General features: G+C 45.6%; 1 protein-coding gene across 4 annotated transcripts in view; it reads right to left on the reverse strand.

Moving 5' to 3' along the window:
- The window catches only part of LOC139582548 (coiled-coil domain-containing protein 85C-B-like), a 147,335-nt gene that overhangs the window by 35,589 nt on the left and 99,101 nt on the right, over positions 1 to 12,645 (reverse strand). For 2 of the 4 annotated variants that reach the window (XM_071412640.1, XM_071412639.1), the window contains exons 2-3: positions 6,504 to 6,586; positions 872 to 913 (exon numbers count right to left, since the gene is read on the reverse strand). In XM_071412640.1, coding sequence (XP_071268741.1) covers positions 872 to 913; positions 6,504 to 6,586 — 125 coding nt within the window. The remainder of the gene's footprint in view (positions 1 to 871; positions 914 to 6,503; positions 6,587 to 12,645) is intronic. The other 2 variants (XM_071412642.1, XM_071412641.1) reach the window with 1 other exon arrangement.

Below are 12,645 nucleotides of genomic sequence, written 5' to 3' on the forward strand. Positions count from 1 at the left end.
TCTCTACAGAACAGGGAAGGAGGACATATCTCCATAGAACAGGGAAGGAGGAAATATCTCCACAGAACAGGGAAGGAGGAAATATCTCCACAGAACAGGGGAGGAGGAAATATCTCCACAGAACAGGGGAGGAGGAAATATCTCCACAGAACAGGGAAGGAGGAAATATCTCCACAGAACAGGGAAGGAGGAAATATCTCCACAGAACAGGGAAGGAGGAAATATCTCCACAGAACAGGGAAGGAGGACATATCTCCACAGAACAGGGAAGGAGGAAATATCTCCACAGAACAGGGGAGGAGGAAATATCTCCCCAGAACAGGGAAGGAGGAAATATCTCCACAGAACAGGGGAGGAGGAAATATCTCCACAGAACAGGGAAGGAGGAAATATCTCTACAGAACAGGGAAGGAGGAAATATCTCTACAGAACAGGGGAGGAGGAAATATCTCCCCAGAACAGGGGAGGAGGAAATATCTCTACAGAACAGGGAAGGAGGAAATATCTCCACAGAACAGGGAAGGAGGAAATATCTCCACAGAACAGGGAAGGAGGACATATCTCCACAGAACAGGGAAGGAGGAAATATCTCTACAGAACAGGGAAGGAGGAAATATCTCCACAGAACAGGGAAGGAGAAAATACAACACACTGTAGCATATCACTCACCTCCCAGGCCTCTGTACAATACATAACACACACCAACAGAGCTGTGGACTAAGCCACCAGGAGCGTAGTATAATTATCTTGCATGCTATAGCGTCTTGATAGTGATTTGGCTGAACATGATGCCAACGTGTAAGCTGACAGGTGTGAAAGGCCCATCACCAGAGAAAAGAATAGCAGCGTAGAGTTGGAGTTAGAGAGTTACCTTGTTTCTCTGTATCTGTGATAAACTATATCTGCTACAGGCCTGAATGTGGGGGGAGCAAGAGAGGTTATGAGAGGACGGCTGACCAGTCGTTTTGCGTGACACCGAGATCATAGGTCATTGTAAAACAAAGTAAATTGTAAAACAAAGTAAACACATAACAGATGGCAACACTATGTCTGGCTATGTAGGAGGATATTAACTGTGATGATCACAAAGCAGAGATATACATTATCTTATCAAAACGGTTCTAAAGGAAAGTTAATATATGAATATATCCTTATGTAAAAGGTAATGGAGGCCAATCTTTAGACCTACTTATTAATTGCCTCGATGATACAAGTTTTGTGTCAGTGGTTCCAGCCCACACACTTTGCCAACATAATAATCTGAAGGAAGATCACTGGGGAAATAAGTGCTAAAAATAAATAAGATCCCAATTAAATATATATTTAAAATCGCTTTTATGTCTTCAAAGACGATGCTTGAGTTGGTTTATCGCCACGGTGCTTTTGCACTGGCGTGAACTGAGCCTCACGTAATAGAATAGCATACAGTGCTTCAGTGTATCGAGCCATGCAATTTAAAGCAGAGATCATCCAACTAGATTCAGCCGCGGGGTGATTTGTTCTTCAGAGGTCAGGGGGTCGGAAACAGAATGACAAATCATTTGCAGACTGAAGCCTAAACAGAGAGTTGATTAAAACAGTTTCAAACCTTACATTCGTATACGATCATTTAGATTCTCTATTATCTGTGGGAATACTTTGGAACACATTTCCAAAATTAAAATCCCTTGGAGCAGATTTCCTGGTGGTTTTACAATAAATAAAATAAAACTGTATCTTTATTTTTTGCTCAGAAAACTTGGGAGGCCAAATAATGGGGGGAAAAAAGACAAAACAAAGTGAAAATATATCATGTTTATATGGCTGATGACTATATGCTGAGATAGGTTTTAGGACGATTACCTATTGGTTCAAAAGGTTTTAGGATCGATTACCTATTGGTTCAAAAGGTTTTAGGATGGATTACCTATTGGTTCAAAAGGTTTTAGGACGATTACCTATTGGTTCAAAAGGTTTTAGGACGATTACCTATTGGTTCAAAAGGTTTTAGGATGGATTACCTATTGGTTCAAAAGGTTTTAGGACGATTACCTATTGGTTCAAAAGGTTTTAGGATGGATTACCTATTGGTTCAAAAGGTTTTAGGACGATTACCTATTGGTTCAAAAGGTTTTAGGATGGATTACCTATTGGTTCAAAAGGTTTTAGGACGATTACCTATTGGTTCAAAAGGTTTTCGGATCGATTACCTATTGGTTCAAAAGGTTTTAGGACGATTACCTATTGGTTCAAAAGGTTTTAGGACGATTACCTATTGGTTCAAAAGGTTTTAGGACGATTACCTATTGGTTCAAAAGGTTTTAGGATCGATTACCTATTGGTTCAAAAGGTTTTAGGATCGATTACCTATTGGTTCAAAAGGTTTTAGGATCGATTACCTATTGGTTCAAAAGGTTTTAGGACGATTACCTATTGGTTCAAAAGGTTTTAGGATGGATTACCTATTGGTTCAAAAGGTTTTAGGACGATTACCTATTGGTTCAAAAGGTTTTAGGATGGATTACCTATTGGTTCAAAAGGTTTTAGGACGATTACCTATTGGTTCAAAAGGTTTTAGGATCGATTACCTATTGGTTCAAAAGGTTTTAGGACGATTACCTATTGGTTCAAAGGGTTTTAGGACGATTACCTATTGGTTCAAAAGGTTTTAGGATGGATTACCTATTGGTTCAAAAGGTTTTAGGATCGATTACCTATTGGTTCAAAAGTGCACATAGGCCTAGGCATACAGTACGTACGTATATGACAAGACAACACACTTAAAGCTGGAATATGTTACTTTTAAGGTGACCCGACCAAATTCACATATCATTGTGAGTTAAGATCTGTCCTAGAAGCAGTAGATGTGTTCTATGCACGCACATTTCTATGCTTCCCGTTCTTAAGTTTAGTTTTTTGAATCTTTTCCATTTTCGGTTTTGTACACCAGCTTTGAACAGCTGAAAATACAATATTTTTCGTTATTGAAAATATATTTCATAGCGGTTTAGAATTTAGGCAAAGTCAAACAATTATAATTTTTGTGATCAGGAAATGGCAGAGCGATTTTTGCATATTGCACCTTTTAATGTATTTTTTTTTATTGTCTCGTTCACTAGCCTTGTGTGTGTCTCTCATCTCGTTCACTAGCCTTGTGTGTGTCTCTCATCTCGTTCACTAGCCTTGTGTGTGTCTCTCATCTCGTTCACTAGCCTTGTGTGTGTCTCTCGTCTCGATATAGCCGACATACTGTATACAGACCCCTTGACTTTTTCCACATTTTGTTACATTACAGCCTTATTCTAAAATGTATTAAATTGTTTTTCCCCCTCATCAATCTACACACAATACCCCATAATGACAAAGCAAAAACATGTTTTTTTTGTTGCACATTTACAAAAAAAATGTAAAAGAAATATCACATTTACATAGGTATTCAGACCCTTTACTCAGAACTTTGTTGAAGCACCTTGACAGCAATTACGGCCTCAAGTCTTCTTGGGTATGACGCTGCAAGCTTGGCACACCTGTATTTGGGGAGTTTCTCCCATTCTTCTCTGTAGATCCTCTCTGTCAGGTTGGATGGGGAGCGTCGCTGCACAGCTTTTTTCAGGTCTCTGCAGAGATGTTAGATCGGGTTCTGGCTCTGGCTGGGCCACGCAAGGACATTCATAGACTTGTCCCGAAGCCACTCCTGCATTGTATTGGCTGTGTGCTTAGGGTCGTTGTCCTGTTGGAAGGTGAACCTTCGCCCCAGTCTGAGGTCCTGAGCAGGTCTTCATCAAGGATCTCTCTGTACTTTGCTCTGTTCATCTTTCCCTCGATCCTGACCAGTCTCCCAGTCCCTGCCGATGGAAAAACATCTCCACAGCATGATGCTGCCACCACCATGATTCACCGTAGGGATGGTGCCAGGTTTCTTCCAGACGTGACATTTGGCATTCAGGCCAAAGAGTTCAATCTTGGTTTCATCAGACCAGAGAATCTTGTTTCTCATGGTCTGAGAGTCTTTAGGTGCCTTTTGGCAAACTCCCAGTGGGCCGTCATGCCTTTTACTGAGGAGTGGCTTCCGTGTGGCCACTCTACCATAAAGGCCTGATTGGTGGAGTGCTGCAGAGATGGTTGTCCTTCTGGAAGGTTCTCCCATCTCCACAGAGTAACTCTAGAGCTCTGTCAGAGTGACCATAGGGTTCTTAGTCACCTCCCGGACCAAGGCCCTTCTCCCCTGATTGCTCAGTTTGTCTGTGCGGCCAGCTCTAGGAAAAGTCTTGGTGGTTACAAACTTATTCCATTTAAGAATGATGGAGGCCACTGTGTTCTTGGGGACCTTCAATGCTGCAGAAATGGTTTGGTACCCTTCCCCAAATCGGTGCCTTGAAACAATCCTGTCTCGGAGCTCTACAGACAATTCCTTCGACCTCATAGCTTGGTTGTTGCTCTGACATGCACTGTCAAATGTGGGACCTTATATAGACAGATGTGTGCCTTTCCAAATCATGTTCAATCAAGTTCAAGAAACATCCTAAGGATGATCAATGGAAACAGGTTGCACATGAGCTCAATTTCGAGTCTCATAGCAAAGGATCTGAATACTTATGTAAGTAAGGTATTTCTGTTTTTTACTTTTAATAAATTTGAAAACATTTCTAAAAACCTGTTTTGGCTTTATCAATATCAGGTATTGTGTGTAGATCATTTATTATTTATTTTACCTTTATTTAACTAGGCAAGTCAGTTAAGAACAAATTCTTATTTACAATGACGGCCTACCGGGAAACAGTGGGCTAGCTGCCTTGTTCAGGGGCAGAACAACAGATTTGACCTTGTCAGCTCGAGGACTCGATCCAGCAACCTTTCAGTTACTGGCCTAACGCTCGAACCACTAGGTCACCTGCCACCCCATTAACGAGGATTACATTTTTTTTTAATCCAGTTTAGAATAAGGCTGTAACGTAACAAAATGTGGAAAAAGTCAAGCGGTCTGAATACTTTCAGAATGCACTGTAGCTGACATTTAGACTGGTTCCTCCCCCCCTCTCCCTCTAGAACCTTTCTCTCCCAAAACCTGAAAGGTAACAGGTGAACTCCTGGTGAACTGGAAGAGTCTCCATCTTCCCCACTTACCCTCCTGACAAATTCCATGTCATAGGAAGGTCACCCAGAGAGAAGACGGCAACGCTGTCACTGTCTGCTTCTCAAATGGCTCCCTATTCCCTATGAGTCCTGGCCAAAAGTAGTGCACTACACAGGGTGCCATTTGGTATGCTGTCACTCTGTCTCAGAGCTCCTCTCCATCTCGTCTCTCTTCTAAGCCTTGGGGGCGACATCACATCATGGCTCTGTACTGTGGCTGGCTGTCTTACAGCTCCGGCATGAATTAAACATGGATAAACACATTCGCCACCCTTCAGTTCAGACGTACGGCTCGGTGCATTGTGAGTGGGAGAGACTACAGCGTTTTGTTGTGAGAGGGTGGGTTGAGGAGAGACTACAGCGTGTTGTTGTGAGAGGGTGGGTTGAGGAGAGACTACAGCGTGTTGTTGTGAGAGGGTGGGTTGAGGAGAGACTACAGCGTGTTGTTGTGAGAGGGTGGGTTGAGGCGAGACTACAGCGTGTTGTTGTGAGAGGGTGGGTTGAGGAGAGACTACAGCGTGTTGTTGTGAGAGGGTGGGTTGAGGCGAGACTACAGCGTGTTGTTGTGAGAGGGTGGGTTGAGGAGAGACTACAGCGTGTTGTTGTGAGAGGGTGGGTTGAGGAGAGACTACAGCGTGTTGTTGTGAGAGGGTGGGTTGAGGAGAGACTACAGCGTGTCGTTGTGAGAGGGTGGGTTGAGGAGAGACTACAGCGTGTTGTTGTGAGAGGGTGGGTTGAGGAGAGACTACAGCGTGTTGTTGTGAGAGGGTGGGTTGAGGAGAGACTACAGCGTGTCGTTGTGAGAGGGTGGGTTGAGGAGAGACTACAGCGTGTTGTTGTGAGAGGGTGGGTTGAGGAGAGACTACAGCGTGTTGTTGTGAGAGGGTGGGTTGAGGAGAGACTACAGCGTGTTGTTGTGAGAGGGTGGGTTGAGGAGAGACTACAGCGTGTTGTTGTGAGAGGGTGGGTTGAGGAGAGACTACAGCGTGTCGTTGTGAGAGGGTGGGTTGAGGAGAGACTACATCGTGTTGTTGTGAGAGGGTGGGTTGAGGCGAGACTACAGCGTGTTGTTGTGAGAGGGTGGGTTGAGGAGAGACTACAGCGTGTTGTTGTGAGAGGGTGGGTTGAGGAGAGACTACAGCGTGTTGTTGTGAGAGGGTGGGTTGAGGAGAGACTACAGCGTGTCGTTGTGAGAGGGTGGGTTGAGGAGAGACTACAGCGTGTCGTTGTGAAAGGGTGGGTTGAGGAGAGACTACAGCGTGTTGTTGTGAGAGGGTGGGTTGAGGAGAGACTACAGCGTGTTGTTGTGGGAGGGTGTGTGTGTGTGTGTGTGTGTGTGTGTGTGTGTGTGTGTGTGTGTGTGTGTGTGTGTGTGTGTGTGTGACCATCACCTGAGTTAAAAGCTTGTTGTTGTCGTCTTCCAATATCCTCATCTTGATCTCCAGCTGTCTGATGTAGTTAGAGGAGGAGGAGTCTAAAAAAGAGAGAAAGCAAAGAGAAGAGGAAGATGAGAGAAAATGAGGAAGATGAGGAAGAGGAGGATGAGAGAAAATGATGAAGAGGAGGAAGAGGAGGATGAGAGAAGAGGGGGATGAGAGGAAAGGATGAAGAGGAGGATGAGAGGAAAGGAGGAAGAGGAGGAAGAGGAGTAGAGATTATCTTTAGTTTCTTCAATTACTTGGTTGTTTTCCTACAGCCCGACAGATAACATTTGTTCATTTTCTAAACAAATGCTCCAGAGTCCAATGGCGGCGAGCGTTACACCACTCCAGCCGACACTTGGCATTGCGGTCCTAGTCTTGTGCACGGCTGCTCGGCCCAGTTCATGAAGCTCCTGACTAACAGTGCTTATGCTTTACGTTGCTTCCAGAGGGCAGTTTGGAACTCGGTAGTGGTGTTACATGCTACGCGTTTCAGCACACGGCGGTCCCGTTCTGTGAGTTTGTGTGGCCTACAACTTCACAGCTGAGCCGTTGTTGCTCCTAGACGTTTCCACTTCACAATAACAGCACTTACAGTTGACCGGGGCAGCTCTAGCAGGGCAGAAATTTGACGAACTGACTTGTTGGAAAGGTGGCATCCTATGACGGTGCCACGTTGAAAGTCACTGAGCTCTTCAGTGAGGCCCTTCTATTGTCAATGTTTGTCTATGGAGATTGCATGGCTGTGTGCTCGATTTTATACACAGGTCAGCAACGGGTGTGGCTGAAATAGCCAAATCTCTAATTTCTCTATATACTTTTGTATATATAGTGTACATGCTGGTGGAAAAAAGATTTGGGACGAGAATATCCCAGAACTACTGTTAGGAGAGAGCTACCAAAGCAATGGGACATTGCCTGAATCTCTCTCTCTCTCTCTCTCTCTCTCTCACTCTCACTCTCACTCTCACTCTCACTCTCACACACACACACACACACACACACACACACACACACACACACACACACACACACACACACACACACACACACACACACACACACACACGATTGAGTCACTACTATGTATGTCAGTAGGCTCCATTAGCCAACATGCTGGGATCAGTCATCTAATCTCATTCATTAGTTGCTGACTCAAAAAGTCCAACCAACTCCCATCACACAACCAGCCAGCTGTTCCAAACCCCACCAGCAGGTAGCGCTTTTCTTCAGAAAATGACAATTGAGGAAGGAAGAGCACTGGGCTAGATCAATGATACTGTCCGGGTCCAAAATCTGGCTTCCCTACTACTGACTTAAACGGCATACTGCTAACGCAGGGTGAAGCTAGCTAGCACCTTGAAGTTGGTAGATATTTCCTGTAGATCAGTAATGAATGGGGTGGCAGGTAGCCTAGTGGTTAGAGTGTTGGGCCAGTAACCGAAAGGTTGCTAGATCAAATCCCTGAGCTGATAAGGTAAAAATCTGTTGTTCTGCCCCTGAACGAGGCAGTTAACCCACTGTTCCTAGGCTGTCACTGTAAATAAGAATTTGTTCTTAACTGGCTTGTCTAGTTAAATTTTAAAAATGTAAGTCAGATACACCATTACTTTTCATTAGTATTAACCTAACTACTGTAATGCCAAGACAGGCTGTGCTAACGGTTTAGAGCCTAGACTTTTCATTAGTATTAGCCTAACTACTGTAATGCCAAGACAGGCTGTGCTAACGGTTCAGAGCCTTGGGTGGTGGATGAAGATGTCAAGCTGGTCTAATCCTCTTTCTGTCCCTTGTGACCTGGCTTCTAATATGGCTTCCTCTGCTGGTCTAACCTACAGCTGCAGGCTGCCGGCTCAGCCATAACGACCAAGACGGGACAACCAACCAACCAGGACCCAGAGACATGGAACCAGAGACATGGACCCAGAGACAGACATGGACCCAGAGACAGAGACATGGACCCAGAGACAGAGACATGGGTGACAAAGTGAACTCAGCCGATTACACACCAGGACCAGCACCAGGATACTCTGCCGGACCTGGTTCAGGAGATAATGGGCCACACTGACACAGTACACTGCCATCAGTTTCCCCTGGCTCAGTTGGATGGATAAAAGAGTCTATAGTGATAAATGACTGACCAGGAGCTAACCAAGACCATTGAGGAATCTATTCACAGCTATCAGAAAGGACTAAATACTAGCTTTAGCTGTCTAATACCTCTGCCAAGGGCTCAATAAACCCCACAGCTAGAATATTGTTAGCATTCAGAAGTCTCTCTCAGAGGAGCATGTAACACTGTACAGACCACAGGCACACGACCCTTCTCTTTACCACTCTGCTCTCCTAGGGGACAGGGGCAGGCTAATTTGAACTCCCTCCCTCCCTCCCTCTCCTCCCTCCCTCCCTCCCTCCCTCCCTCCCTCCCTCCCTCCCTCCCTCCCTCCCTCCCTCCCTCCCTTCCTACCTCAACCTCCCTCTCGACCTCCATCCCTCCCTCTTTCCTCTTCCTCCGTCTCCTACCTCGACCTCCATCCCTCCGTCTCCTACCTAGACCTCCATCCCTCCGTCTCCTACCTCGACCTCCATCCCTCCGTCTCCTACCTCTACCTCCATCCCTCCCTACCTCGACCTCCATCCCTCCGTCTCCTACCTCGACCTCCCTTCCTCTCCCCCTCCCTCTCCTACCTCGACCTCCATCCCTTCCTACCTCAACCTCCCTCCCTCCCTCTCCTCCATCCCTCCCATCCTTTCATCTCCACTCCCTGCAGGGGTGGGGAAAACAATCACAGACAGATGGCATAGCAAAAGCCCAAATAAAGAATGAAACAAATACGCTTGCCTGGCCTTTCAACTCTATAACTACTACCTGTACTCAAAACTAGCACCTAGGAGGTCTCAGGTTATTACTAATGCATAAAGCTTCAGGCGGATCTCAGTCTACATACATAATATTGTCAGACTAAACACAAAAAAGCCTCCCCTGAGATGGATAGAAATAGACAGACAGAGAGAGAGAGAGAGAGGGAGAGAGAGAGAGAGAGAGAGAGAGATATGGAGGGTAAAGGAGACAGAGAGAGTTTTAGGATAGAGAGAGAGAGAGATGGCGGCTGAATGAGAGAGAGACAGATGGACGGCAAAGGAGAGAGAGACAGAGAGAGGGATAGAGATGGAGGGTGAAGGAGAGAGAGACAGAGAGATGGAGGGTGAAAGCAAAAGAGAGAGAGGGGGCAGAGAGAATAACCCTAACAGGAGGGAAACCTTCCTCTTACGAAATCCTGTAAGTCCTGCATGCTATTTTTACTCCTATGTGTGTTTGTGGAGTGAAGGGAGATAAAGTGTGTGTGTGTGTGTGTGTGTGTGTGTGTGTGTGTGTGTGTGTGTGTGTGTGTGTGTGTGTGTGTGTGTGTGTGTGTGTGTGTGTGTGTGTGTGTGTGTGTGTGTGTGTGTGTGTGTGTGTGTGTGACAGCATGACGCAGATGGACACATCCGTGAGTCCGTCTTTCTCTCGTGTCGCTTCTCATCGCATCACAACACCATGACACACTTCCCCGGCCACTCCCTCCATCTCTCTATCATTCCAACCCTCTCTCCCTCCTATCTTTCATCGATCCCCTCCAACCCTCTTTCCCCTTCCCCATCTCTTCTCTCTCTCGCCCTCCACCCCTCTCTCTCTCCCCCTTTACCCCTCTCTCTCTCCCCCCTCCACCCTTCCCCCTCCACCCCTCTCTCTCCCCTCCACCCCTCTCTCCCCCCTCCACCCCTCTCTCTCTCCCTGTGAGTATAGGCAGCAGAGAGCTGGGTCAGTGGAGGTTCACAGGGTTCAGGTCCTTCAGGAGTAGAGGTCCCATATGGACCTGGTGGTGTCAGCAGGCTCTGTCTCACACACACCGGCTAGGGCGGTTAAAAGCTTTGGGCCAGTAATCGAAAGGTCACTGGTTTGAATTCCCAAGCCGACTACATTAAAAAAAATCTGTTGATGTGCCCTTGAGCTTATTAAGTCTTATTGCTTTTTAAAATGTATTTTAGATCCTTTTTTTTTTTATAGATATATAAATTATCGCTAATTGCTCCTGTAAGTGGCTCTGAATAAGAGCGTCTGCTAAATGACTAAAATATGAATCCAGTTGTCATCTTTACTCATCCTATATTCACAGCTGCAATGGAGAGTTTCAGCACACTGAGTGGTGAGTGTGTGGAAGTCTGAATGTGTGAACAGAATGTTTTATTTTTTATCCCATCTGCGACTGTGTGTAACAGAGTGTGTGTGTCTGTCTCTCTGTGTGTGTGTGTGTGTGTGTGTGTGTGTGTGTGTGTGTGTGTGTGTGTGTGTGTGTGTGTGTGTGTGTGTGTGTGTGTGTGTGTGTGTGTGTGTGTGTGTGTCTCTCTGTGTGTCTCTCTGTCTCTCTGTGTGTGTGTGTGTGTGTGTGTGTGTGTGTGTGTGTGTGTGTGTGTGTGTGTGTCCAAGGGGGGCGGTTGGGTCAATCACTGCAAGAAGTGTAACAAAGAGGAGAAACTACACCCCAAATGGCACTCTATCATGGCACCCAGCTCGTAGGCATCTGATCAAACGTAGTGCACTACGTCAGGAATAGGGTGGCGTTTGGGGCACAGACCCTTGTCTCTGTTGAAGAGCTACATCGCACGCAATCTGACCTCACCGAATACAGAAATACTGATCCCGTTCAAGTTAGACAATGAGTTCTTGGTTAGACGGACAGAGACTCTGGACGCACAAAGGAGAGATAATACTGGGACATCACAGTGGGGGGAAAAAGACTGTCATGGATGTCAAGGACAACCTCAAGCAAACACGCTGTTTCACCGCTGGGAAAAACCTAGATTAGCATGTCAAGTTTGAAAATGTCAGGGATAGGAGAGAGAAATAGAGTCAGTGTGTAGTCAGTGTGTAGTCAGTGTGTAATCTGTGTGTAGTCAGTGTGTAGTCAGTGTGTGTAACATAGAGGTGGAAGGAAGGACTGTTGACAATCTGTACACTCTATTGGCATCTCCTAGGTGAGCGGCATGGGTTTGGTTCCAAGACATTTCTAAAAGACTGACTGTCATCCTGGCCTGCTCTCTGTTGGAGAGTGACATAGACTGTTGACTAGGATGGACATGAGTAATCGAGTACTCCAACGGACGTCAAAGGTCGCTCTTTGACCAGAGATACTGTACAACTATGTGGTGGAATGTGCTTTGTGGCAACCTGAACGGACAAGTGCCATTTTGTCTAGAAGATAACAATAAATTCCCTTTCCCCTCAGTGTCTCATTCACTCAATTGCACTCCGACCGCTCCCTCCACACAGTGCACACAGAAGCTCCCGTTAGGCCTACAGAAATAAATGTCTATAAAAACACATCTAACTGAAGGGATACACAAGCTACATTCCTTGCCAAATGACGACAGTTTTATGACAAATTCAAAATGGACTGGTTAAAGTAGGAAAATATGTTCAAACAACGAGCTGCAGTTTTGGAATATTTGTGTCCTGCGCCATTTAGAGTTGGTCAGTCTAGGCTTTAACCCCCTTAAACACAGACCGGTTCCACACTGAAAATATGCAAAAACATTTGTTTGATAAAGACTCATTAAGCATAGACCTACTAGCCAAACAGATGTTGTGGCTGTAATCACTTCGCACTGGCAAATTGTTTTCATTTGGAATAAAACCAGTTGATTTCTACGCGCTTCAGAACTCGGCCATCCTGTTCTGTGAGCTTGTGTGGCCTACCACGTCGCGGCTGAGCCGTTTCTGCTCCGAGACGTTTCCACTTCACAATAACAGCACTTACAGTTGACGGGGCAGCTCTAGCAAGGCAGAAATTTGACAAATTGACTTGTTAAAAAAGGTGGCATCCTATGCCGTGTTGAAAGTCACTGAGCTGTTCAGTGAGGCCATTCTACTGCCAATGTTTGTGTATGAAGATTGCATGGCTGTGTGCTCGATTGTATACACCTGTCAGCAACAGGTGTGGCTGAAATAGCTGAATCCACTAATTTGAAGAGGTGTCCACATACCTACAAATGTAGGTTTGTATGTATTTGTATATATGTGGACACCTCTTTGTATGTATTTGTATATATAGTGTATCTAGCTAGACTACAC

This window comes from Salvelinus alpinus, chromosome 8 (genome assembly GCF_045679555.1).
Source record: "Salvelinus alpinus chromosome 8, SLU_Salpinus.1, whole genome shotgun sequence".
Classification (NCBI taxonomy): Eukaryota; Metazoa; Chordata; class Actinopteri; order Salmoniformes; family Salmonidae; genus Salvelinus; species Salvelinus alpinus.